We start from the raw sequence: 25,356 nt of genomic DNA, 5'->3' as shown, positions 1-25,356 counted from the left end.
GAATGATCAGTTTTGGGCAGTTTCTCTATAATTCTCTCTATTTCTTCATTATTCACAATTGCTGATGATTTTTTCTCACTCATTTTAGGAATATATGGAATTAATAAAAATAGTGGTAGTTCATATAGTTTAATTACCCAAATGATATGTGTGTCTATATATAGAGGAAGGAAGAGTCGTTTTAAAAAATATTTACATAATCAAATTACTTAACGTAATTAATGCGATGCAATGAGAGATCTATAACATCTTGCATTTGGTGATTCTAGCATACTCTATAATTTATAGGATAGCCAAAAAGATCATATAGTATAAATTTCTTCTTGGACTTTTTAAAGAAAGATTTGAAAAAAAATTCCATCACGAGTTAATTTATGATTTAATTAGCAATGAAAAATCAATTGAATGTAAAGTCATCCTAATTGATGTCCATTCGTAGCTCTATTAGATAGGCATAACCCAATCTATGTATTAATAATGAAATTTTGCTGTTGGATGATGATACTATTATCCGCACATGGCGTGAGTTTGAAGTAATTAAGAGCAATAAATTGTCTCCATTTCAAAGCTCATAGACATTTGGCATTTACAGCTGATTTTGCAGGGCAGGTATATATATATTATTTTTTCGATTTTCAATAGAAGAATTTTCTTCGAGAAGTCTCTTATCTCTATTGACTATTTTACACCGTCAAGACTTACTAACATTGCAAAACGTAAAAGGAGGTTTCTGAAATTTCCTTAACTTCACATTTATTTAGAATGCATTCACGTTAAATTTAATAAGTATGACGATATGAGTAAAAGAAAATTTGTCAAATTCAATTTGATGGTATATCATATTTTTGTAAATTAAATTAAGTTTATTTTGTATATCTCTTTGAAGAAGAAAAAAAGAAAAGACAAGAAATGAATCCACCCATGACATACATACTTGGTAGAAAATAATTAGAGTCTAAATTGCCTTATAATACTATTTTCTTATCCATATTTAAATATTAAAAATAAAAATAATTAAGAATCTTACCTGCTATAAGCATTAAAAATTCGAGACGGTGACTAGTGGATATTAATTAATATCTTCGAATTAACTAAAGTCATTAGCATTGTCTGCCTATTTCATTTTAACACATCAACAAATTCATTTTTTCTAAAATACACTTTAAATTTAATATTTTTAATTTCAAAAATATTATGCCGCTTTAAAAACCACCTTATCTAATCACTTATTAAAATAAAAGGTTTCGCATAATACATAAATAAGATCGAAGAAGTATAATGACATAAAACTCACTCCATAATATATTAAAATTTCATGCGTGCATAACAACATTACAAAAGATAAACTTTTGTAGGTGTCAACAATTAATAGATATTTCTAGACTCATACTTCATAAAAGAGATGCAAAAGACATGGAAGATAGACGCTTACACATTTAAGTTTTATTATTTTCAACAACCCTAACTTATTACTCATTCGGATGAAGTAATAGAAAAGCTTATTAAAGTAGTAGTTACAATAGAGAAGTAATGAAAACACTCCTAAATTTGACGACATGAATTATTAGTTTCGTCCCTGAATTATTAACAGCTTTATACCCATCTATTTGATTAACTGAACTTAAATACACTTCTGATCTTGCCACATGGGTGAAAAACACCAAGAATTTAGGAGTGTTTCAACACTTCTCTCGGCTTTTTATTAAGAGTCCCACGCTAGTACAAGAGTTTGAGACCACTTGCTATGCTATGTGGCAAATTGGGGTGTATTTAAGTTGAGTTAGCCAAATAGATGGATATTTTTAAGACTGTCAATAATTCAAGAGTGAAACTAGTAATGCATGTCAAGTAGTTCAGATGTGTTTCCAATTATACTTCTTTGTTTATAATTATCAAAGTTCAAGGCCACTTCCTTGAAGCTTCAACTTGGTAATCTTGTCAAGTTGCTCTTCCATTTCAGGTGTCATGTGATTCTTCCAATCCCCAACAACTCCTTTTCTGAAAAATGCACTATTGTGGATATAAGAGACGATTGATCCACTCTTATTAACCTCCAAATTCTTAAGCCTCTCCAAGCTACACTTGTTCAAAACTATCTCCAAATCCTCTTCATTACCAAAAGGCTTTCCAAGAAACAAAGCTATTTTTGCCACCTCTTTCTTGGGGTCTATCTTCAAGTCTTCGTACTTTAAGAATAATATTTTTTGAGGTTTTTTCTTACTTTCTTCCCAATATTCAAGAACATGTTCAAGAAATGGTCCATACGGATGAAGCCCTTTGCAAAAGTACTCCACAACTTCTTCTAAAGGAGAGAGATCTTCTAAACGCTTACAATTATAGTTGTAAAAATGCCACATAGAAATTAAGGTATCTTTAGGATTTCTTGTTATGTATATAATCTTGCAATTATCCAAATTTTTGATTGAATCTGGCAAAACCCTATAAGGTACATGTTTGTGAAATAATCTTGGAGAGGGCATTGTGTATAGATCATGAGTTGGAGTTTTTAAATAATAATCCATGGCCTCTATTGTTGGAACATGAAAATGAGGATTATCCTTAACTAAAAAGGTCTTTCTTCTTCCTCTTTATTACCTTGCATGATGGATACACATATGGCCTTGAGCCATGTTGAACCTGTAAGACAAATATCGGACGACATTAGAATGAATATATATATATAGGTTTTTTATAAGTTAATATCTTGTTTCGACGTGTAAAAAGTTACAATTTGGACTTGACGAAAATATACGATTGATGAAAGGTAGACCTAAGAACTATATACAAGTATAAGGCATTCTAATTTTTAAATGTATACACGCAACAAAAAAATTGTAAGGAAAGACCACATTCTAAGAGCATGTAGGTTAGATTTTGATGATTAAGAAAATTGTAAGGAAAATAAGTTCCATAATGGGAATCCCACGTCAATTGTCTCCTCCCTACACTCCAATATCCACACCCCCCCCCCCACAAACACACACTTCCTCCCCAACCACCATCTCCACCACCTCTATCCCTCAACACATATAAACGATGTTGTAACAATATTTAACATTAGAAAAAATTAAGAACACATTTTCCTTCGTACCAATTACACGACCTTAAATATGGAACATAAATATTTTTCCACAAGAACATAAAATACTTGATGAGTTCATTAATCAAACTCAAACCAATTGATTAATAAAAACCTGTTTTGATGGAAGATGCCAAGAGAACATCATTAGGTTCTGCTTTGAAGGATGCCTTGAAGACCATGGCTGCCTTTATAATGGTAGGATTTGACCAAAAACCTTCCCACTGATAAAGTTGAAAGTTATTCCAAAAATGATCAGTTTTGGGCAGTTGCTCTATAATTCTCTCTATTTCTTCATTACTCACAATTGATGATGATTTTTTCTCACTCATTTTAGGAATGGAATTGATAAAAAATAGTGGTACTTCATATAGTTTAATTGGCCAAACGATATGTGCGTCTATATATAGGGGAAGGAGGAGTGTAAAAAATATTTACATTACTTAACGTAATTGTTAATGTGATGCAATAAGAGATCTATGACATCTTGCATTTAGTGATTCTAGCATACTCTATAATTTATAGGATAACCAAAAAATATCATATAGTATAAATTTCTTCTTGGACTTTGTAAAGAAAGATTTGAAGAAAAAAATTCCATCACGAGTTAATTTATGATTTAATTAGCAATGAAAAATCGATTGAATGTAAAGTCATCCTAATTGATGTCCATTTCTAGCTCTATTATTATTTTTTTTCAAAATCCACCAAATGTGGGGATTAGGCATTGCCCAATCTATGTATTAATAATGAAATTTTGCAGTTGGATCATAATATTATACATCCTGAATTTTAACACTAGTAAAATGAAGTAAGAGCAATAAATTGTTTCCATTTCAAAACTCGTAGACTTGGCATTTACAGCTGATTTTCCAGAGCAGGTTACAAGGATGAATACCATACACTAAGAAGAATTAACAGTAAAGAGGCTACAGATACCGTCTGTTTACAGCATCAACGACACCAGATCAGAGACTAAGCCATCCGATTCATTCCAAGCCTGTTCAAATTACATTTTAAATGTCATCCCCTCCCTACATTCGTAATACCTTGCTCCGAAAAGCCTCTTATCTCCGTTGATCTGTGCTCTGCTGCTTCATAACTTCATTTACCACGCCTAGTAGCCCTACTGAACATGTCTTTGATATTAAGGGAGTTGGTCTCCGCTTTTATCTTTTTAGTTGGTCGTTTGCTCTTAGTAGCCTTTTCCTGACCTTCACTGTTTCCCTGCTGATTTGGAAAGATAAGAAAAGGAGTGATGTGCATCGCAAATGAAAAACTGGAAGTAAATAAATTAAGCAGAATCATGGCTATCTACTGTGATTTGCTTTGTGCTTTTTCTACTGCTATGTCAGCATGCTAATAGAGTGTGTATATATATTATCATTGCCACAACAATATACTATTTCTCTATTAAAGTGTGCATCAACCATACATACAGATATCTTTTAAAGCCCGACTTACTGGCAAATTTATCCTTCATCTACCCAAATGGAAAAGAATCCTGAACATCAAATAATAGTTCTGATGCACATGTAGGCTTCGCCCAAACATAAATTGCAACAATTATTACAGTAGGCTAGGCCTGGGAGAGAAACATATTGTAAACAAAAGATTCAATTTCGATTTTTCTCATGATACATCAAGACATGGTGATAATATTCTTGCACAGTTTATTATCCTTGTTTCTGGTGCCGTAGAAAATACATACTAATCACCAAGTCATGGGATTGGAACCAGTTTAATAGTGGTTGTCTTACCTGTTCGTGATTGAAGGACTCAAAACTATTATCCATTGGTGATGAATGCATTTCAGAATTTGACGCTTTTGTGTCCTCTTGCAAGTCTATGCTGTGATCATAATGATAACAATAAAATGGTTAATAAATTAGAGGAAACTTAATGTTACCATCTTCAAAAAAATTAGAGAACTTGTAAAGAGAAGACATACAACATAACCACCACTGATATAAAATGTACTGTCAGTTAGCATCAAGAGGAATACTTTAACTAGGAACATGGGTCCCCTAAACAAGACCAGTCCGTCCCCTTATCAAAGCCAGAAAGTCCATCCATGCCTTGTAACTCATACAACAGCATATTTGCAGGCTAGCCATAAAGCAGGTGCTTAAACATGGTAATACAGAATTTTACAATTGATTTTTAGTGTCGGAATAACACATCCATCCAGATATCATCTTTATATATTGGTAATTCATCTTCCAATTTGTCACAGGAAAACTTATGGTAATTCTGAAAATAAGCTGGTGGCTTACTCATTAGATAGTTCAATGGATTATTTCAGAAGCTAAATGTGAACTAACATTATTCATAACACAGAGTGTGTAAATAAGAGAATAGGTCCTGAAAGTTGTTTGTCTGCATCGACTCATGTTGCATTTTTACCTTTTAAGATATTGTGTAAAAGCATAACCTCTATCTAACGATACCTAGACAAATAACTTCAAAAACAATCAGAAAAAACTCGGCCATTTATCAGTTAAAGGAAATACCTTAATTTGCTGCAGAGGAGCTTCAACCAAGGCTCTTCCTTCAAGTACTCTCCAATTATAGATACTGCATCAGTTACTGTTTACTTCAAAAGGCATTAATTAGTATAATCTTTTAGCTTTCATATGGACATGACAGCAAACCACATATTTAAGATGATAAGCGCACTAAATTGGCCAAACAAACTTATTTCCTGGTTCTTTAAAAACCAAGGATACATTAAAGATACTTGAAGAGTTTCTCAAACAAAGAACGATGCGAAAAATGTCTTCGAACGACCACAATTGGCTATGAGAATCATAACCTTTTAAGTGTAAAAAAATTAACGAACTCATTATTCAAAAGGAGACGTACATATTTCTTTCTTATCTCGAGCAGCATAGTTCTTATCCAGTGTCAACAATGTCTTCTTTAATTGTATTACCTACAAATGTCTTAAAAGTTAAAATAGAGACATGGAACATAATGAAAATTGTGTCTGAGAGACTAATCCATCTGTAAGATGGATAGACCATTGTAGACAAAGAAGACTTCACAAGATATAAACAAGACGCTACCAAAATATAAAGAACACCTCAAAATAGAAGAAATTATTAGTTCCTTTTATGTAAGACTCTGGTTGGTTTCCTTCGGCCTTTGAAAATATATGACTTATCTAGTTATTTTACACCCAAGTTGCATCATTTCCATTTGAAAAAGTCCAAGTCCGAGCTAGATGATAACACATGCACTGTGGCGCTAAGCTGTTTCTCTTAGTTATTATAAGTTGTTACTCAAACCTAGTGACAGGGCAGGCAAGTTATACCATAGCAAATAATCAAGTACACTTACACGACAGTGGATCAGAGTGGCAGCCAGATCATGTGGAAGAAAATTTCTTATATAACTATGTGGACTATGCCATACTTATCATTGGACCATCTTCAGAACTCAATGTAGACATAACTAACGCGAGATCCATCTACAAGCTAAACTATTACAGGCCATTAACTGGAACAAGTTATAAGTGGATTTTCATACTTTTTACAGATTGGGAAGATCAGATACTGGAGAGTCAATCACAAGAACTCTAGAACTTCTAATTTCCAAAAAGTTATGATTTTTACTCTGAATGCTAGAACATGATCATCACAGCACATTGTTTCAGAGCAAAAAAAACCACCCAATATATGGGCTTGTAAGGGATGAAGTCTTACCTTCAAGCATAACCACTTTAACACCTTCTCATCATTAAGCCTGAAAAACTTTGTCATTCCTACATCTGTAGACAAAAAAAAAAAAGGAGAGGGATGGACAACAATATTAAGCATTAATTAACTTGAATTAGACATTCACCACCAACCCAAAAGTAAATGTTATAGTTTCAAATGTTTTATGAATTACATCATGTTAGACTTCAATACCATTTTCATATGTTTTTCTCTACACTTTATTTGCCAAACTTTAAGTCAGATTCATGGATAATATATCTATTGAATACTCCATAAAATATGAGATGTCATGCCATCTAGCATAATAAGACCAAAAACAAAAAACTGGAGATAGGACAATAGAATATTATCACCTTTGACATCACAAACCACTTGCATGCAGTTCTCAGCAATAGAAGAAAGATGCTGATATCCAGGATAGCCTACAACATAAATTATTTCATCCACTTGCCTAAACTTTCCTGGATCATCATTTTTCTGCATTTATCACAATAAACAAAAGAGCAATTAGAAACCAGCTTGTCAAGTGGCAGAAGTTGTCTCTTGCAAATGGTGCATTCAGCAAAGGAAACCCAACCAGCCAAAAGAGAAAGAAGATAATCTGAATCTTATGTAGTCATTCAGAAGAAAGGGAGTAATAGAGTCACCTATATTGTAGACAGTTCTTACAGTCAAATGAAAGTAGTTTACAAGCAGTTCCTTTTCTTAATAAATAATATATAAAGCAACAATACGTGTAAAATACACACTTTCAAGTATTACACTTCTCTACTATAAACTTTTTGCTAGCAGTTTGTTTATATAAGAAACTTAAGAGAGATAAATCACTCAGAAGTTAGAAATTAATACCTTCATTCTTGCTTCTTCGAAAATAGGTAGCAGAACAAAAACTGGATCGACTGGAGTTGCAGTATACAAACGACCATCTGTTTTGAGAAATAAATGAGTACAGAAAAACTACCAAGAAAGCACTAACAATTCCTCTAGAAATCAAGACTAATAGCATTGACAGATTTGAAGAGTAGAAGATATAACCAATAGGCTTCTCTAGAAAGAGTACAAGAGGTAAAATATAAGCATAATGAAAGGCAAATTGAGATGTTGAAGATATATTTAATTAAATATAAGTGTGCTCTCTAACCGCTTAAACTTTTAGATGAGATGGTTACACACTTATCATTCGTAAACATATAGCTTTAGTTCCTGTAAACTATTACCTTGAAGAGATTGGTTCATCAAGACAAATTATGAACAACGAGGGCAACTGCAGATTTATCAGCTTTTGAAAAGGTTATTTAGACCAAGCTCAGACGAACATTTACCTTCACATACATAATCCCCAAGGAACCAAGACCCATAAGATTGCTTGAACCAGTGAAGTTCTTGAAGAGATCCATCAACACAAAGGTAACATGTTGCATTTCCTGTCACAAAAGCAAATTTTTTTAAAAATTATATCAATGCTACTGGACTATTAATACAATCATAGTGGCAAACCAGTTCCCACAAGATAGTATGGCAATCAGCAAGAGGTTAGGATGTTGTTAACAAAAAATGACCTATAGCAATTTCGATACATCCACAAAAACAATATCTCAAGCCACTGCCATGAAAGCATTATAACCATAGGAAAAACAACAAACAAATACACATATTTGAAGACATCTAAAACAAGCAGCTGCATGAAAAGTGCAGGGATTTACCAGATTTGGGATGTCGGAGAGATAAAAGCTGCTCTACCTTGTCCCCATCCTTAGAAGGCTCTGCAATGTCAAAGTGAGAATCTTGATATTGCATTCAGGTGAGTATAGAAGATTCTAGAGCTGTATCTAAGAGATTGACATATCATTGTTCCCATGTACCAGCAACACAGCAAGAGAGATGTCAAGATGATTTTTTTTCTTTCTTTTTTCGAAAAGAGTTATTTATTTCCATAATCAAGATTCGACTATATGATAAGTGTATCAGTTTAACGACATATCTGGAAGAACCAACAAGTCCTGAAATCTTCAATATCCGTCTCCATCCTTGGAGATGAAGCTTACATGTAGCTACTGATCCTTAAGCAACAGTAACATACATGCTCAAGACACACTCCTTTAGATTCCAATTGGTTGAAGATATTCAAAGAATTGAAATATCGCACACATAATGAACTCAATTTGCCCACCAAATTACAGGCAAAGCCGATTTCCTATGGTGTGTAATTATTCAATCAAGATACAAGAATCAAGAACTATTGTATCCAATTGAAAGTTTCTTCCTTTTTTGCTAACGAAACATAATGAAGGTGTAATTAACATAGTACTATGTCTTTAATCTCAAAATAAAAACAGCAGCAAGAAAAAAGACACAAACTCAAGCCAAGAGATAAAAATGAACACTCACAAACAAAAAAAGAACCATAATACCCAATCGAAAGTTTCTTCCTTTTCTGCTAACAAAACCTAATGAAGGTGTAATCAACTTAACTAGAGGACACACAAAAAAAGAAATGTGTATTAAAGGAAGTACCTTTTGCAATAAGAACACGAGCTTCATCTAGACCTTCCCACCAAGCCATGGAAACCTTTCTGACACAAGAAAAACCTCTAGGAGGAGAACTATTCTGATAATCAAATAAAATTATATAGTGAGATTAGTAAAGACACAAAGCATTAGAAATTACAAGAAGAGATAAATGGGTGTAGGGTTTTTGAAAGAAAGAATGGAACTTTACCACTGGATGGAAGAAGAAAGGAACAATTTTGCAGTATAGCGTTGAAGAAGAAGAAGAAGAGATTTTGCAGAAATTTAGAATTGGCGCCGAAAGCAGTGGTGGCAATATCAAGTCCATTCCTCACCCTAGTAAAGGGTACCATTCTAATAAAAAGTGTTTTTAAAAAAAAAAAAAAAAAAATTCGACATGTTAGAACGTGTTTTCATGAGTTCAGTTATTAGTAATACAGAAAAATAATTGTGTACATTACTTATCAATTAAAAATATTACCGATATTAGTTTTAATACATTAATAATTTCTTCATAATCAACAACCAAAGGATCCCTAGTGTTTAGAGTTGGATTTCAGGCGCGAAAGACTTCCTGATTCTCTAGTTGAATTATTACTTTTATTTGACGATACAAATAAGATACAAGACGTGGGGATTGCTAGAAAACCAAATAATCTTTCCATGCCTAAGTTTGCTATGCTATTTGGTACTATACAATTCTTTTATTGGTTTTGGATCTTCTTTCTACAAGAGATAATGAGAAGAATTCACAATTTAACCTCGACATTGAATTTGATCTTATTATACAATAATCCCGTACAATTTAACCTCGACATTGAATTTGCTCTCATGATATAATAACCCCGTACAATTTAACTTCGACAATGAATTTGATCTCATGATACAATGATTCCATATGAAACGATATGAACCTTTGATCTAACTCAACCACAAAAATGAATAATATAAAATGAGGGTCAGACATCAAATGGTTGAATCTGCCTCTAACTCAAGGTTATTCATGTCCATGTTACTGCATCTCAACAAAATAAAACTTTACAGAAACACACAATTAGGCATTAGCATTGACCACAAATATACAAGTCACTAGGTGGTGTGGTTCCAATTCCACTGTCAGTGTCTAAAGGATTTTTTTTTCAACAAGAAGAAGGAACACATAAACAAGTCCTTGGACATTAAATTTGCACAGCTCTTTCAATGGATAGAAGATTATGTTGGCTTCATTCTTCACTTTTTGGGTCGCTTGTCGCGGGAAATCCCCTCTCCTTTAGAAATTTAAGACATATACACCTTAGTAAGCTCGTTCTGGCGGAATCTGGAGCAACTCACGTATCCCTTCACAAACCTGCATTCGAGTTTTTTTCATTAAATATTCATCAGTTAGTGTAATTTAGTCAGGAGCATAAAAGAAAGGTCCGGTTTACATCTCTCACGACTTCATATTATCTGAACAATTGAAACACATACCATCTTGATCTGGGCCTTAATTGATGCAATTAGACGTGTATATTCCTCTATTTGCCTGCACATTTAATTGCAAAGATCTACATTTAGTTTAAGGCAAGAAACATGACTCAGAAGAATATCGTTTGAACTGTTGAACAGAGTGTTTCCACTCAAAACATGGAAAAATGAAGTCACAAAACATGCGGAGAAGGTTTTTCCTCTTTCTTGAGTGTGAAAGGTTCAAAAACGCACCCATCCTTCACTTCCCTCCACTCCAGAAAAAAAAACAAGAGCTGAACTAGTTGGTTCCAATACCAAGAAACTTAAAGTGAAAAAAGAGAATACGGAGGAGCAAAATAAGCACAAACATCTAAGCTGATTAGACATTGATATTCACATGCTCATATTCGACCTTCCTATCTTTTAATCAATAGCACAGTCTGATTAAAGTTTATCCAAACTGGAAAACAAAAACATGCTTGAGCAGAATAATTTGGAGTTGTTAGTTGAGTTATGCTGTCATTGGATAATAATTAAGGTGGTAGACCAGTACTATACAAATCTCTATTAGAGTTGCCAATTTTTGCTTAAACAAGGTTTTTAGCTTTTCCTTCACAACTTCACAGCTTGAGTTTTTTGAAAACTTTTAAGACTCTGCATTGGTGCATATTCTTCCACCTAGCCAAACTCAGTCCATTGCATGGAAAATGGCGTGATGGCTATTAAAATAGGCTACTAACTACATATACCTTAGACACTGGAAAATTGCACTCGAACTTTTTCATCTCCCTTTATTAAGTGCCTGACTTACCAGTAATTAGATTTATGAAACACATCCTATCTCTTCTGATTAGCAAGAAAGAGATCCCAACTCTACATCCTATTGAATGCTCCTTGAGGTGTTTGATCTACTTTTAAGATGGCCAATTTACTGAATGTTATATTTACCTTCGCACTTATTTTCCAAATCTTAAGAACAGAAGATGGATTTATCATGTGACCAACTTATCCTTTACACAATGTTAAGATTTTGAAAGGGACTTTACTTGAATTTAAGTCCTCAAATGGAAATAAGACACTACTGATAGAAGCAGAGATTAGTAATACCTAGCTAGTTTCTCCTCCCTTGCTGATATATAATTTAGAGCTTCCGACCAAGTGAACTCCACATGAAATCCAAGTCCAACATCAACAAATATGCGTGTTGTATCTGGGCTGTCAGATCAACTCAGGAAGAAATATCAATATGCAGTGGATGAAAATACTGAGGTATTAGAAATCATCAAGATACAGATTTTCAATTGTAAATGAAATAAAAAAGAAGCAAAAAGTATCAATACATGTTCAAATAAAGTAGACATCACTTAACTTATATATATTCAATAATTTTCTACAAACATTTAAATAAAGATAAGAAAGACTTACACATCAGCTTGCAGGTATACTTCAGAGCCAATATTAACCAATGTCTTCAGATTAGTTACATTGTTCTTCTCCAAATTCTCTATATTACTCCTTAAATCAGAGCTAAAAAATGATACAGTTAAGAAAAACTATGTAGACCTCACTCCAACGTCAATTTTCATATAAGTAAGTAATTAAACAATTCATCCACTCACATACCTGCAAGTGCGAACTACTACTAAAAGTCCGAAAGACTGAAAAAATGATCCAACTATATGTTGGTAATGTAACAATATAATAACATGAAAAGGATACAAAATCTTTTGTTGTTCAAAGACCTTGTCCCTGCAGTCATAAAGTGGAAGGAAACAAGATGAAACAAAGTTAGGCCACCATAAGATTTTGTGCAGAAAATCTTATTACATCTTTTCTCATACACAGGTAACTTTACCAATGTTGGGTGTAAATCATTCCATTACTTCCTATGCAATAGTTTGGACGTCCCCGTTCTTCACATATATAAATGTTAAAATTTACGTGTATGACATTGCAGATTTAAGCCCCAATATGATGACCAAAAAATAACCAGGACATGAATACACTTAGTTGTTTTTTAGTCCACTACACAATTGGACCATTAATACAACAACATGGCAAATAAGTTTCGAAAGAACATTCTTAAAACCACAAAAACGAGAATGTTCTTGAAAAGACCTTTTATCTATAGGTCATCAAAGATCCATTCCCATTAATAAGACAAGTGTTTAGCTGAAAAATATCTTTCTCATTCAAGGAAAGGGGTTGAACAGTAAATGAGAAAAGAAGTTCTAAAAACAAATAAATATATATGTAATAGAAAACGAATTCAGGAAAACTGAAGTGAACGATATATTTGCTACTACCGTTCAGCAATTGCGTGAACAAGATCTGGTTTCAGACGGCGATCAATAAACTCCTCAAATCTCCTTACTTTCTCTTGTTTAATAGTGTTCATCGCAATCCTATTACAAGATAAAATCATGTTAGAAAAAACTTAACCATCATATCAAAGATAAGACTACAAGAAACTAAGACATGAGATGACTCCAGCATTCGGAGACAGTGAAGAGTCCCTGTTAGAACCCTAATTTCCACATAGATTAGAGTTTAAAGTGCCATGTCGTACGATCATAGATTTTACGCCATTTGGCATTCTTATCATGGCCTGCTTTCACTAAGAGAGAACCTTTTCCAATTGAGGATCTATCTATACAAGTTTTTTTTTTTCCGCAGGTGTTAATGCTATAATCGTCCTAAAATCTGCATAAAGAAAATGACACGCCTTGCACAACATCAAAAAATTGGTGATATAATAATTTATTGCATCATTTTCTACAAGTAAAGAAAGGAAATAAAAAAATTACCCCTTAACTTAAATAAAACGACAACAAACGTAAAGAATGTACTTCAACACTTCATTGATTGGGAAATTATTTCAACTTTACATACTACATATAGATGGATTTGATCAAGGCAAAACTTGTGAAAAGACACTATCTCGAGAATGTAGCTTCAGATGTCATGATTATTGGTTTCTAGTAACATGTCGATTAGATTCTCTTCTTCTCTTTCTTTTACCTAGTTGGTTTGGCTAAAAGCCCTACCGCACTCCACGCAATGAACCACCAAGATTACTTAACTTCTTTTTCTACTAAGTTTTTTCAAAAAAAAAAAAAATGGTATAATGCAATAGATTATGAGAGGTATTGCCTAATATGAAAGGGGGGAAATGGTTAGTATTTACGAGTACGGACATACATGGGTGTTAATGATTAACTAATCTTCAGTTGTGTATTCATCGTCTCTATTTGTTAATTTTCTTTGTAATGCTACATAGGGTATTACTTTGGTAAATCAGATATGGATAATTTATACTATCACACCATCTCCTCACCACACCATATTTGCAATCCCCAAGCCTTGAGAAACTTTCAAAGTAGTCGTACCTCCATTATATAAAGTATCTATCTTTCTGCTAGTACTTCACCAAAAGAGGGAAAATTTTTACTCAGCACCAATAGTTGTGCTGCCTCAATAGCAATGTAATGAGAAGAAGAATAAGCCATTGTTACCTTGTCCAAAATTGAAGCTTCCCAGCAAAATTTGAGCTTTCTGCGATTGTCACCTTTCCACAGAGTAATTCGTTTCAAATTTTTGCTTCTCATGAAAATTGAAATAAGGGAAGAGGAGCCCTAGGATGTTGCAATTTGGTGTAGTGAAAAGTCTAAAATACCCTTAGACAAACATAAATTTTCCTTTTGAACAATTTGTATATAAATAGGGTTTAGGGTTTAAGAGTAGTATCACTCTCTCCTGCTACTTTTGTCACAAACCAGGTAGAATCAATCAATCAAATGCTTGTCTGAATATTTTTTCCATGTGGGTTTCGTCAATAAGGTTAGCTTCTTACAGAAAAATCCTCAAGAACACTCAATTTATTCGTTTGAAATCAGTTTCTTCAGTAGCTCAATTAACTTCATATTTGTCAGATTCTAGTTCTGATGAACAAATTGGAAATACCCACATGAAAAATAATGAGTTAACTAACAATACTGTTGAGGTGAACTCGTATTGGGTCACTGAAATGCTTAATAGTTTAAGGGAAGAGCCTAATGATGCTTTATCATTTTTTCGTCAGTTGAAAGAAAGTGGGTTTAAACATGATATTCAGACTTATATGGCTATGATTAGGACATTTTGTTATTGGGGTATGGATATGAAGTTGGATTCTTTGTTTTTAGAGGTTATAAATTTGGGAAAGAGGGGGTTGGGTTTTGAAGTTTCTGACTTGTTTGAGGAATTGGTGGAGGGGTTGAATGCTGAGGGCCCCAATTCGTTGGTTCGGGCTTTAGATGGATTGGTTAAGGCTTATGCTAGTTTAAGGATGTTTGATGAAGCTATTGATGTTTTGTTCCAGACAAAAAGGTGTGGTTTTGGACTGAGTGTGTTGTCGTGTAATTATCTCATGAATAGGCTTGTTGAGTGTGGGAAAGTAGATATGGCTGTGGCGGTTTATAAACAGTTGAAGAGGATTTCGGTGAGTCCAAATGTGTATACTTATGGAATTGTGATCAAGGCATTATGTAGAAAAGGCAATTTTGAAGAAGCAGTTGGTGTATTTGAGGAGATGGAGAAAGCCGGTGAAACTCCTAATGAGTTTACCTATTCTACTTACATTGAAGGGCTTTGTTTGTATGGTAGATCAGACTTGGGCTATGATGTATTGCGGGCGTGGAAAGGGGTAAATTTACCCCTTGATGTCTATGCCTACACTGCTGTAATTCGTGGGTTTGTTAATGAGAAGAAGCTGCAAGAGGCAGAAATGGTGCTGCTTGACATGGAGGAGCAAGGAATGGTCCCTGATGCCGTTTCTTATGGGGCTGTAATTAATGGATACTGCACTACAGGGAACATTTCTAAAGCTCTGGCTTTCCATGACAAGATGGAAACAAGGGGTATCAAAAGTAATTGCGTGATTGTTAGCTTAATTCTTCAGTGCTTGTGCAAAAATGGCAAGGCACGCGATGCCGTTGATCAGTTCAGTAGTTTTAAGAAGAAAGGCATTTTTCTTGATGAGGTGGCTTATAATGGTGTAATTGATGCTTTGTGCAAACTCGGTAGGTTTGAAGAGGCTGAGAAGTTGCTTGATGAGATGAAGGATAAGAGGATGACACCTGACATCGTGCATTACACTACTTTAATAAATGGCTATTGCCTCCATGGACAAATTTTAGATGCGATGGGTTTATTTGATGAAATGAAAGAAAAAGGATTGAAACCTGACATTATTACTTATAATGTGCTTGCTGGTGGATTTTCTAGAAATGGCCTCGTTAAAGAGGCAATTCACCTTTTGGACCATATGAAGGGACAAAAGTTGATGCCAACAACTGTCACACATAATGTGATTATTGAGGGCTTATGCATTGGAGGTTATGGGAAAGAGGCTGAAATATTTTTCAATAGTTTGGAAAATAAATCTGCAGAAAATTATGCTGCCATGGTGAATGGGTATTGTGAATTAGGCAACACCAAAGATGCTTTTGAGCTTTTTGTTAGACTGTCAAAACAAGGTGTTTTAATTAAAAGGAAATCTCGTTTGAAGCTTCTAAGTAGCCTATGTCTTGAAGGCGAATATGGAAAAGCGTTAAAGCTGTTTGAGATAGTGTTGTCATTAGGTGATGGCATTTGCAAAATAATGTGCAGCAAACTAATAGCTTCCTTATGTAGTGCTGGAGATATGAAAAGGGCCAGGTGGGTGTTCGATAATCTGGTTTGGAGAGGATTAACACCTGACGTGGTCATTTATACTATGATGTTAAATGGTTATTGCAGGGTGAATCGCTTGCAGGAAGCCATTTATCTTTTTGATGATATGAAGAAAAGGGGCATTTCTCCTGATGTTATCACTTATACAGTTATGCTTGATGGCCATTCTAAGAATTTAAAGAGAGATCGATTGTCATCAGATACAAGCAGGAATGACAGAGTAAGAAGGGATACAGGGTCAGTTTTTTGGAGTGAAATGAATGGGATGGAATTAACTGCTGATGTCATTTGTTACACTGTTTTGATTGATAGTCATTGTAAATCAGACAACATTGATGATGCTATTCACCTTTTCACTGAAATGATTGATAGAGGTTTAGAACCTGATAGTGTGACGTACACAGCTCTAATATGTGGCTATTGTAAGCAAGGACATGTTGAGATGGCTAAAGAACTTGTGAATGATATGTGGAGAAAGGGAATACAACCAGATAGCCATACCATCGCAGCACTACATCATGGAATCATAAAAGCCAAAAAGTTGCACCTTAGGCATAACAATAACTCAGCCCAAAATCGGAGGTATGTCCAACACGTTACATTTAGTAGAGTCGTTGTTAGTTGGTTGGTAGGCATATATGGTTTCCTTTGTTCATTTCCTGCAATATCTTCTTTACTCTTTTTGTTTTTTGTTTTGTGTTTTTTTTGGGTATCATGCAACAGTTTAAATCCAGCAGTATGAAGCCTGGTTTTGGGCCTAACGTGGCTTGACAATTATCTGTTTTGATCTTAAGACTGCAGGTTATCTAGTGTAATTTTGACGAGGCACAAATTGTTGCATGGTAGGGGGCCCTTGTGCTAAAGTGGTTGTGTTTCTTCATTTTCTTGTTGAACAATCACCAAATCATTATTTTGTGCAGGAGATGATAAATATTCATTTGAATGTGAAGAGCACATACTTTGGTAATACTGGAAAGAGAAGAGTTGGTGCTCCTGATGTAACTAGCAAGTAGTGCGGTCATCATGAGGCCTGAAAATCAGGTATGAGAATTCAACATACATCTTTGCAGATGAATTCAGATGGCCACATGGCTCTGTCTCATCTATGTTTAGTGCTCTTCCGAATGTAAGTTTTTTTTTTTTTTTTGCCATTTTGATGTTCAAAATAGAGATTAAAGACTGCACTTCTGTGATCATTCATATTGCCTGCCTCCTCTGCTACTGTCTTCGAACATCTTTGATCTTGAATTTCCTCTTTCCTAATGCAGAAACGAGAAAGAAATTTGATAGGTATAAGGCTTGTCAATACGTTCAAGATTAAGTTAATAGGTTCGACGAGGAGATAAAGAAGGGTTCAACTTGGATAAAACATGAACCTTATTATATTAACTCAGTCCTATAGTGTAAAGAGCTTATGGCGTTGTGAATGCTAAATATAGAACTGAGATAACAGTAGATTCTATAAAGTAAGGGAAATATTCTTGAAAAGTCAAACCTTTAAAAGAACATATATAAATTTCTAAGTAATCACACATCTCACATCTTATGACTGATATTTTACTTGAAACACGGTCTGCCTCTTGTTCCCAGCATGTTTTGAGGTTGTAAGTTTTGTTTTCTAATAGGGAAGATGTCCTTTGAGCTGGCTTGGATTTTTTGCTGGGATGGTGGTAGAAAATGAAATCATCAGATTTAACAGTTACTTTATTACTTAAGTTCTATGTTGCTCAGACTCTTCAATTTTCTTGCTGCCAACATGGGTGTGGGCTCCACACACGGATTTGGTCAACCTAGCTTGGGTACTTTGACTACACATATGCCTAGAAGTATATTTCAGATTGGGTATTTGGTTAGATTTTGGGTTTATGTCATACACATATTCAGAGAAAGTATTACAAGACTTTGCTAAATACGAGATAACTTATGAATTAAAAAGTATCATAAACATTCACATAAGAATGTAGTTCTTGCATATAGTATGACATTTGAATTGAGCAACATCGAGATCATCTCAGAGCAACTCAGCCACTATGTTTGGGTCTAGAAATGTGAACTGTTGGTTGTACCAAAATATTTGTCACCTGTGAATTTAGATTCATCTTCCGCGCTGTGCTTTGGTAGTAAAAACTGTTGCTCAAAACTGTACGTTCCATATTCGTTCTTCTAAATGGCTTTAGTAATATGAAATTTTTTAGCTTACTCTTCTGTTGGAGTTCCTTTCTGATTGTATTATTTGTTTGGATTCTTCCGAATGAATGCAGACGTTTGATACTGTTGATGGAAAGCAAGAAAGACAGACGTTCCTCTATTCCACTTGATCATGGTGATTGTTCCCCTCCTTAATCATTTATATATTCATAGATTATTCTCTCTGTAAGCTTTGTTATGCTAACTGCTATGATTCAAATTAGATGTCTTGGCTTTCACAATTTGCTGGATCTGATGGGCTTGCATTAGCAGTATGTCTGTTTTCTAGTAATCCTTTTTCCTGCCCTGGGAAGATTTGTGACTTACAAATTTTGTGTTTTATGTGAACAGTTTGAAGCCTTGGCTTTTGGGAGCCACTGATATGTGTGGATGAGATACCTTCTGGTTCTGGGTTACATCAACTGTTCCTTTCTACTATGTTACCTGGGAACAGTATGCAACTCTTCAGTATATTTATTCAGTAGGCAATGGAACATATAATTCCAAGAATCCTCAAAGCAGAAATGGATTCTTGTTTTATCTAACGAAGAGTCCAGAGAAGTCTTTGCTTTTAACTAACATCGGGAGACAAGATTAGGCGCTGGGCAGCGCAGTATCTATTCCAGATACAGAGGCATCAGGGGGTGCCCAGCCACCCAACCCAGCAGAGGCCCAAGTTTTGGAGTTCCAGAGCACGAGGGAATGAACTCTCTCATTCCCAGACACCTCGTCTATGTATTGTGTCTCCCCCAATTGCTACGAAGATAGGTGCACCGTGATACGATAAGGACCCCAAATGAAAAGCCAGGTGTTGAGCCTCGGAACCGACCCAAGCAGAGATGCAGAGTAAGTCTTTGATTTAAACCAACACCAGAAGTCTACTGTTGGCACACAATGTTATATTGTATACTACTATTATAATTTTGTTATAGATGTTGCATTTTTATTTATTATTTTTAGTAAGGGTAGTTGGTGGATTTATCTTTTTTCTTGTATCAATATTTATGATTTGTTTTTTCTCCATCTTTTGCAGGGCATTGATGCATGGAACGTTTACATCTGCTGATCTTTCATGAATGCATTATGGAAGATTGAATAGTTGGATGAATGACGCAGCAAATTCTTACAGTTTAATTATGTAATTTTACCATATTTTTATTAGTCTAAAAATAGGACATTTTTGATGTATTCTACCCATTTTTGTGAATTGGAAGTATAGAGTATGCTAAAATGAGTTGCAGAATATCATAAGTGATATCACCAGTCATTCAACTAATACATCATATATAAGTTTCTTGGTCTTCCCAACGGCATCAGCTGATAAAATTCCTCAAATCTGTAAAGGAAATAAGTAAATTAGTTACATATAAAAAAATAAATCATTCAAGAAAATCTTAATTTCATGGAGCAATTGATATTATTTCAAGACAAGGTGGGAGTGACCTCCATGATGTACAAAATAAGATAAGCGAGATTGAGATGATTCAGAGAGCTGATTAGGCAACATATGACACATTTAAAGCTTATCGAGGACATCACCCTAGAGAACATAGAACCCGAGGTAGATTTTTTTTGCTCAATATTATCTTTATTACCCTTCTCTATTATCTTACTTACATGACTTCTTCATTAATGTATTTCATTCAAACCTGCTTCCAAATGCTTTACAAATTGATTTGTTATTACATGACTTCTTCTCAAAACGGAGGGAGTACTTACTTCACAAGCTAGTTTATAAATAAAACATGTTGAAACTTCAGTTGCATTGGATCAACAACATACCTGATAAGTAATTCGAGACCAAGTGTTGGAGCATTGCTGATCTATTCTGTGGATTATGACCTCAAAATCAGAAAATCCCATGTCTTCAACTTGCATTTCCTTGATGACCATAGCAGAGTCGGCGAGTGATTCTTTGCATGACTCTACCTCAATGGATTTCAGGGAAGGCATGTATCCGAAGCAAGAAGGGATCTCCTCAAGATATCGACATCTTTTCAATACCAAGTGTTCAAGGCATGGAAATGCATCATCTGAGACATCCCATTCTGAAAAAGATAGATTTTCTAGTTTCAAGAATTTGAGTTTGCTGAACTGCTCATCCTTCACTTTCCACGTATTGGAACTAATGGTAACTCCTAGCAGTTTGAGTACCTCGAGATTTGAAAGAGTTGTGACTTCATTGAGGTGAATGCTAAAATTGGACAGTGTCAATTTCTTGAGGTGTGACGGGAGCTTCAGCTGATCGACTGATGTCAATGCAGCACCAGAAGACATCTTGAGAATTCCGAGCATTGTAAGATTGTTAAATGCAGTAAATGAGCCATCAAATGCAGAAACTTCACATGTCAGTCTCCGAAGATTTGGTGTCTTTGCCAATATCTTATCAGCACTTTCCGCACAAGAAAAATATACTGAGGAAAGAGTTTGCAAATCATCCATTTTCGAAGGGATTACTAAGAATTCCTGTTCATTCTGCATAGTGAAAAATGCTTGGTCGTTTATTTGCAGATGCCGCAACTTAACCATCTTCCAAATGGTTTCCGGTAGTGATATTCGTCCTCTAGTTCCTTGAACTATCAAAGTTTCAAGGTTCCAAAGATTGGCTGGGAGGGATAATGTATCATTGTCGGTCCGAAAAGTAACATACCTCAAAAGGATCAATTCTTGTGGGAAAGAATCAATGACAGTGAATTCAAAGTCTAACACCCTCAGAAACTTGAACCTTTTAAGAATGTTTGATGTGCGGTGTATTGAAGAGAATGTAGTTCTTCTGGACTCCCTGAACTGGAAAGATTTCAAATTGGAGAAACACAAACACCATTTTGCAAGATCATCACACTGAGAATGAAGAGATAAGCGACGTGAAGTATTGCATTTTGGAGGGAAGAATTGTGTAGGATCCGAACCTGCATCCCTGTTAACAGAGAGATATGTATGATCAGATGAAGCCTTAAAGATGAATAGATTGAAAGAAAAATATTGAAGGTTTTGATTACCCATTTATCCTTTGTAAAATGTTCTCCAACTTGGCTTTCTTCCTGCAAACTTCATGCACCAGGTCATGAATGTGACATGTCTTGATCCTTCCATCAGAACTCCTTTTATCAATCATCACAAGGTTTCTCCCAACAAGATTCTCCAAGTAATTTTCTGCGATTTCCTCCAAAGTCTTCCCTGTATGAGGTTTTATGAAGCCTTCCGCTATCCACAACCATGTTAACTTTGAGACTTGAATCTCTCCATCCTCTGGGAATACTCCCAAATACAGAAAGCATGGTTTCAAATAGGGTGGTAAATTCTGATAACTCAGATCAAGAGTGCCCTCCATCTGATCCTGAATGTTTGTACCTAAATTTGTTGCCATTTGTTCCCAACAATGTTTTTCCTTCTTCATTCTTGTGAGGATACCAGCTACCAGAATAATTGAAATAGGAAGTCCGCCGCACTTTCTTACAATTTCTTGGCTGACATCTCTTAGGATAAGAGGACCACTTTCATTGTTGAACACCTTTTTGTTTAACAACATCCAACTTTCATCACTGTTGAGAAATCGAAGCTTATGGGGATCACTATCATGTTTAGCATGAGAGGCGACCTCATAATGCCGAGTTGTCAGAATAATTCTGCTTCTGTTGTTATCTTCAGGGAAGCACAACTTTAGATCATCCCATGCCCTAGTTTCCCAGACATCATCAATGAGGAGAAGGTATCTCTTGCGCATTAAAAGTTTGCGAAGCTTATCTGCCAATTCATTTTCAGTCTCTCTTCTAAGTTTAGCTCTTTCATCAGTAATATCATGTAGAATGGCTAGTAATAAGTCCTTCCGCGTATATTCTTGAGAGACACAGCAATGGGCATGGATGTCAAAATAAGAGACAACTGACTTATCAGAATATAGCTTGTTAGCCAGAGTTGTCTTGCCTAATCCAGCCATTCCAACTATTGCGATTACATCAAGGCGTGATGATCCTCCTTTTAGTTTGCCTATCAGTTCATCCTTCACATCCTCAAAGCCTATGATTTCTTCATTGATCCTTCGTGTACTAGCGAATTGTAATGAAGCAACACCAAAGATCCGAACGAATCCCTTGAGAACCAACTGCACAAATGAAGTTAGCTTGTTTGGAGATGACAGTATCTCATTATGAATCTCTGCTACCTCTGCCATGAGCATTCTAATATCCTCTCCAATGTTCAAGATCCAGATAAAAATACACCAGTCAGGAACATCTTTTTTCTTACAAGCATCAACCATATGTTCTACCTCATACACCAAACGAGTAGTCTTTGTTGCAAAATGTTGAAGTCCGTCTTGCTGTTCTACGACAGCTTGAAAGAACTTGAGTTCTTTCTGAATTATCGGAAGTTGGTTCTTAACTGAATCAACTGAATTTGAATACATGCTCAGAAACTTCTCCTTGTTGTCTAAAATGAAATCAGCAGAGCCCACTCTGTCAATTCCAGGTAAGTTGAACTGGAGGAGGAATTTCTTTCTAGCGACGAGGTAGATCACACCTTGCATACTTTGGATTTTTCCCCTGAAATCAAGATTCTCATTATCATCATTTAATGAGAAAACCAGAAGTCCTGCATCAACAATCGCAGAGTCTATTTCTTGAAGATGATATTCAAGGACCTGTGTTGGTAGATTGACTAGAATGGCTCCGAAGAAGTTGAGCGTCTCCTGAAGTTCTGCCTTTATTGCAATGCAATTACTAGAGACTGGTAGTTCTTTTAAAGTGTGTCGAAGAGACTCCAGAAACCCAACTTCACAATCGAATACATACTTAACATTGATAACGGGATACCATTGTGACTGAACCAAATTTAGAGCTTGCAGGATATGAATATAGAACCTGCATATGCTTGGCTGAATAGGCTGGATTTTGCTCTGCAGAAGATCAGAAAGCAAAGGATTCTCTTCGTTCGGAGCTGTGTCTTGATACATGTATTCATTGCTCGGAAGATACAACCACGTAGTCATAGTTGTTTGCCAGGCCACTTGTACAGCATGAGTGAACAAAGCATGTTGGACCCGAGTCTCTATGCATCTATCTGAAACAAAGCAGACAAAACTAGAGAGGAAATTCAACCCCTTCAAAACCATTTCTTTTTGAACCATGCTTCGTCCCCCAATACATAGTGGTGAACTTGGATCATCAAATTTCAGTAAATTACTGATATTATCAGCGACAATATCAATGAATTTCATAACAAAACCGGGAATCACAATACCATCCTCATTGGCTAAAACTTGACATGATATTTTGGGAACGGGGAAATTAGCCTTTATGATTTCCAACTTAGTCTGCTGAAACTCATATTGCAAGTGGCAAAAATAGTCATAAAATTGTTGACTCCACGGACTTACTTGCGTACTGTACATCTGAATGAGTTCATCTCCAGCACCGTGGAACAATGCTCGAACTCTTCCCCAACTGACATGTGGTTCATCTTCGAAGATATGCAATTCGATAATGATACTCAGGAACTTGAAATCCCTTTTAAGGAACCTCAGTCTATCTAACAAAGACATATGTTCTTCTGAAGTTTCAAGGAAATCAGACACTTTTGATCTGAATTCCTCCAAATACATACGGAATGGTCCCCAATACTCTTCAATACGTTGCAGAACGCTAAGGGTATCAAGTTCCTGTGCAAACAGATATTCAACTAAGAATGTATAGAATGAATTGCATTCATCTTCCATCCGCTGCAGAGTTTCAGATAAATGAGATACTATTGGCAGGTACTTGGCTGAAAACAAAAGGTCTTTCTCTTCAATCCTCTGCAGTGTGTCAAGGGGACGAGACTCCTTGGAAAAATGAAATCCCTCTAAAAACATATTGAACGAATGGCTTGCCTGTACAAAACGCTGGAGAGTTGTCAGGATATTATAAGGTTCCTCTGTGAACATATTGTAATTGAATGAATACCATTGGTCTTCAATCCGACTCAGATGGTTGTTGTCCGAGCACATACGGAATGAACCCCATTTCTCTTCAATCCACTGCAGAGTGTCTAGGAAATGATATAACTTTGACTGATGTTCGTCTACATCTTTTTCGATTTTCAGCAGAATTTGGATGAAATGAGCATTGCCTCGACGCAGCAATTGTTTTTCAACATACTTCACTGTGTCAAGGGGATGTGATATGTTCATAGACATGTACAAATCTCTCCTCTTCTTTCTGCAGATTATGCGATAAGAGCAACTGAAAAAAGTAATTAAAGGAAAACTACAAGTTTTCACAGGTTTCTCTTTCTTTTGTTTTGAACTTCTCTTTGTTTAGAAAATTTTGTTAACTGGACCTAACTGGTCTCAATCTGTCATCTTACTACTCCATCCGTTTCAATACGACAAACAAACTAAAGGGAGGGAGTAATAGCTAGCCTAATTTGACCAAGTCTCATTTTGGCCTTCAAGTTTGACTAAGGGTGTGTTTGGTATGTAGAAAAACATTAAGTAAGACAAACAAACTAAAACGGAGGGAGTAATAGTTACGCCTAGTTTTGACCAAGTATCATTTTGGCCTTCAAGTTTGACTAAGGGTGTGTTTGGTATGTAGAAAAACATTAAGTAAGACAAACAAACTAAAACGGAGGGAGTAATAGTTACGCCTAGTTTTGACCAAGTATCATTTTGGCCTTCAAGTTTGACTAAGGGTGTGTTTGGTATGTAGAAAAACATTAAGT

At 35.2% G+C, this 25,356-nt stretch overlaps 5 protein-coding genes across 13 annotated transcripts; 1 reads left to right on the top strand and 4 right to left on the bottom strand.

The window, feature by feature from the left end:
- Positions 1–1,892: 1,892 nt before the first annotated feature.
- Positions 1,893–2,357, bottom strand: LOC107060851 (cytosolic sulfotransferase 5-like). The gene has a single exon (XM_015309277.1). The coding sequence runs from the start codon at positions 2,355–2,357 to the stop codon at positions 1,893–1,895; it is 465 nt and encodes a 154-aa protein (XP_015164763.1).
- Positions 2,358–3,886: 1,529 nt separating this feature from the next.
- Positions 3,887–9,675, bottom strand: LOC102583627 (ribonuclease H2 subunit B). 2 transcript variants are annotated; one of them, XM_006348677.2, is made up of 11 exons: positions 9,521–9,675; positions 9,316–9,409; positions 8,505–8,564; positions 8,124–8,225; positions 7,651–7,727; positions 7,155–7,278; positions 6,787–6,851; positions 5,945–6,014; positions 5,593–5,668; positions 4,840–4,930; positions 3,887–4,309 (listed from the first exon to the last, which is right to left on the bottom strand). In XM_006348677.2, exons 1-11 carry the CDS (start codon positions 9,635–9,637, stop codon positions 4,184–4,186), a joined length of 1,002 nt encoding a protein of 333 aa, XP_006348739.1. In that variant the 5' UTR covers positions 9,638–9,675; the 3' UTR covers positions 3,887–4,183. The 2 variants fall into 2 exon arrangements, with proteins under 2 accessions (XP_006348739.1, XP_006348740.1); XM_006348678.2 differs by having other exon boundaries at positions 3,887–4,306.
- Positions 9,676–10,231: 556 nt separating this feature from the next.
- Positions 10,232–14,383, bottom strand: LOC102583305 (protein UXT homolog). The gene is made up of 7 exons (XM_006348676.2): positions 14,274–14,383; positions 13,065–13,163; positions 12,478–12,507; positions 12,184–12,285; positions 11,866–11,973; positions 10,780–10,834; positions 10,232–10,657 (listed from the first exon to the last, which is right to left on the bottom strand). Exons 2-7 carry the CDS (start codon positions 13,154–13,156, stop codon positions 10,604–10,606), a joined length of 441 nt encoding a protein of 146 aa, XP_006348738.1. The 5' UTR covers positions 13,157–13,163; positions 14,274–14,383; the 3' UTR covers positions 10,232–10,603.
- Positions 14,384–14,482: 99 nt separating this feature from the next.
- On the top strand, positions 14,483–19,902 carry LOC102582865 (pentatricopeptide repeat-containing protein At2g26790, mitochondrial). 8 transcript variants are annotated; one of them, XR_001473585.1, is made up of 7 exons: positions 14,484–17,052; positions 17,265–17,312; positions 17,391–17,511; positions 18,732–18,793; positions 18,882–18,929; positions 19,009–19,503; positions 19,691–19,900. XR_001473585.1 is itself a non-coding variant. In XM_015309338.1 (2 exons), exons 1-2 carry the CDS (start codon positions 14,579–14,581, stop codon positions 17,210–17,212), a joined length of 2,493 nt encoding a protein of 830 aa, XP_015164824.1. In that variant the 5' UTR covers positions 14,483–14,578; the 3' UTR covers positions 17,213–17,282. The 8 variants fall into 8 exon arrangements, 1 of the variants encoding a protein (XP_015164824.1); XR_001473587.1 differs by lacking the exon at positions 18,882–18,929; XR_001473586.1 differs by adding an exon at positions 18,096–18,612 and having other exon boundaries at positions 18,732–19,503.
- Positions 19,903–19,911: 9 nt separating this feature from the next.
- On the bottom strand, positions 19,912–25,046 carry LOC102581752 (putative late blight resistance protein homolog R1B-23). Its single transcript, XM_006348754.2, has 3 exons — positions 21,657–25,046; positions 20,440–21,574; positions 19,912–19,993 (listed from the first exon to the last, which is right to left on the bottom strand). Exons 1-3 carry the CDS (start codon positions 24,827–24,829, stop codon positions 19,988–19,990), a joined length of 4,314 nt encoding a protein of 1,437 aa, XP_006348816.1. The 5' UTR covers positions 24,830–25,046; the 3' UTR covers positions 19,912–19,987.
- Positions 25,047–25,356: the final 310 nt, after the last annotated feature.

The sequence above is a fragment of the Solanum tuberosum genome, unplaced genomic scaffold, assembly GCF_000226075.1.
Source record: "Solanum tuberosum cultivar DM 1-3 516 R44 unplaced genomic scaffold, SolTub_3.0 scf00103, whole genome shotgun sequence".
NCBI classification, from domain to species: Eukaryota; Viridiplantae; Streptophyta; class Magnoliopsida; order Solanales; family Solanaceae; genus Solanum; species Solanum tuberosum.
Note: the sequence above shows the minus strand (reverse complement) of the source record. Positions and strands in the feature narration are given on the sequence as shown.

What these genes read in the sequence shown, in the direction of transcription:
- LOC102583627 (XM_006348677.2), bottom strand. Translation starts at nt 9,637, where the DNA reads ATGGACTTGATATTGCCACCACTGCTTTCGGCGCCAATTCTAAATTTC. An exon ending in CTTTCTTCTTCCATCCAGTG is followed by an intron (nt 9,410 to 9,520) that starts GTAAAGTTCCAT and finishes TTTGATTATCAG; the next exon opens with AATAGTTCTCCTCCTAGAGG. An exon ending in AGTCCTTCAATCACGAACAG is followed by an intron (nt 4,310 to 4,839) that starts GTAAGACAACCA and finishes TTTCCAAATCAG; the next exon opens with CAGGGAAACAGTGAAGGTCA.
- LOC102582865 (XM_015309338.1), top strand. Translation starts at nt 14,579, where the DNA reads ATGTGGGTTTCGTCAATAAGGTTAGCTTCTTACAGAAAAATCCTCAAG.
- LOC102581752 (XM_006348754.2), bottom strand. Translation starts at nt 24,829, where the DNA reads ATGTCTATGAACATATCACATCCCCTTGACACAGTGAAGTATGTTGAA. An exon ending in ATTTTACAAAGGATAAATGG is followed by an intron (nt 21,575 to 21,656) that starts GTAATCAAAACC and finishes CTCTGTTAACAG; the next exon opens with GGATGCAGGTTCGGATCCTA.
- LOC102583305 (XM_006348676.2), bottom strand. Translation starts at nt 13,156, where the DNA reads ATGAACACTATTAAACAAGAGAAAGTAAGGAGATTTGAGGAGTTTATT. An exon ending in AGGGAGGAGAAACTAGCTAG is followed by an intron (nt 10,835 to 11,865) that starts GTATTACTAATC and finishes TTAAATGTGCAG; the next exon opens with GCAAATAGAGGAATATACAC. An exon ending in TTAAGGCCCAGATCAAGATG is followed by an intron (nt 10,658 to 10,779) that starts GTATGTGTTTCA and finishes ACTCGAATGCAG; the next exon opens with GTTTGTGAAGGGATACGTGA.
- LOC107060851 (XM_015309277.1), bottom strand. Translation starts at nt 2,357, where the DNA reads ATGTGGCATTTTTACAACTATAATTGTAAGCGTTTAGAAGATCTCTCT.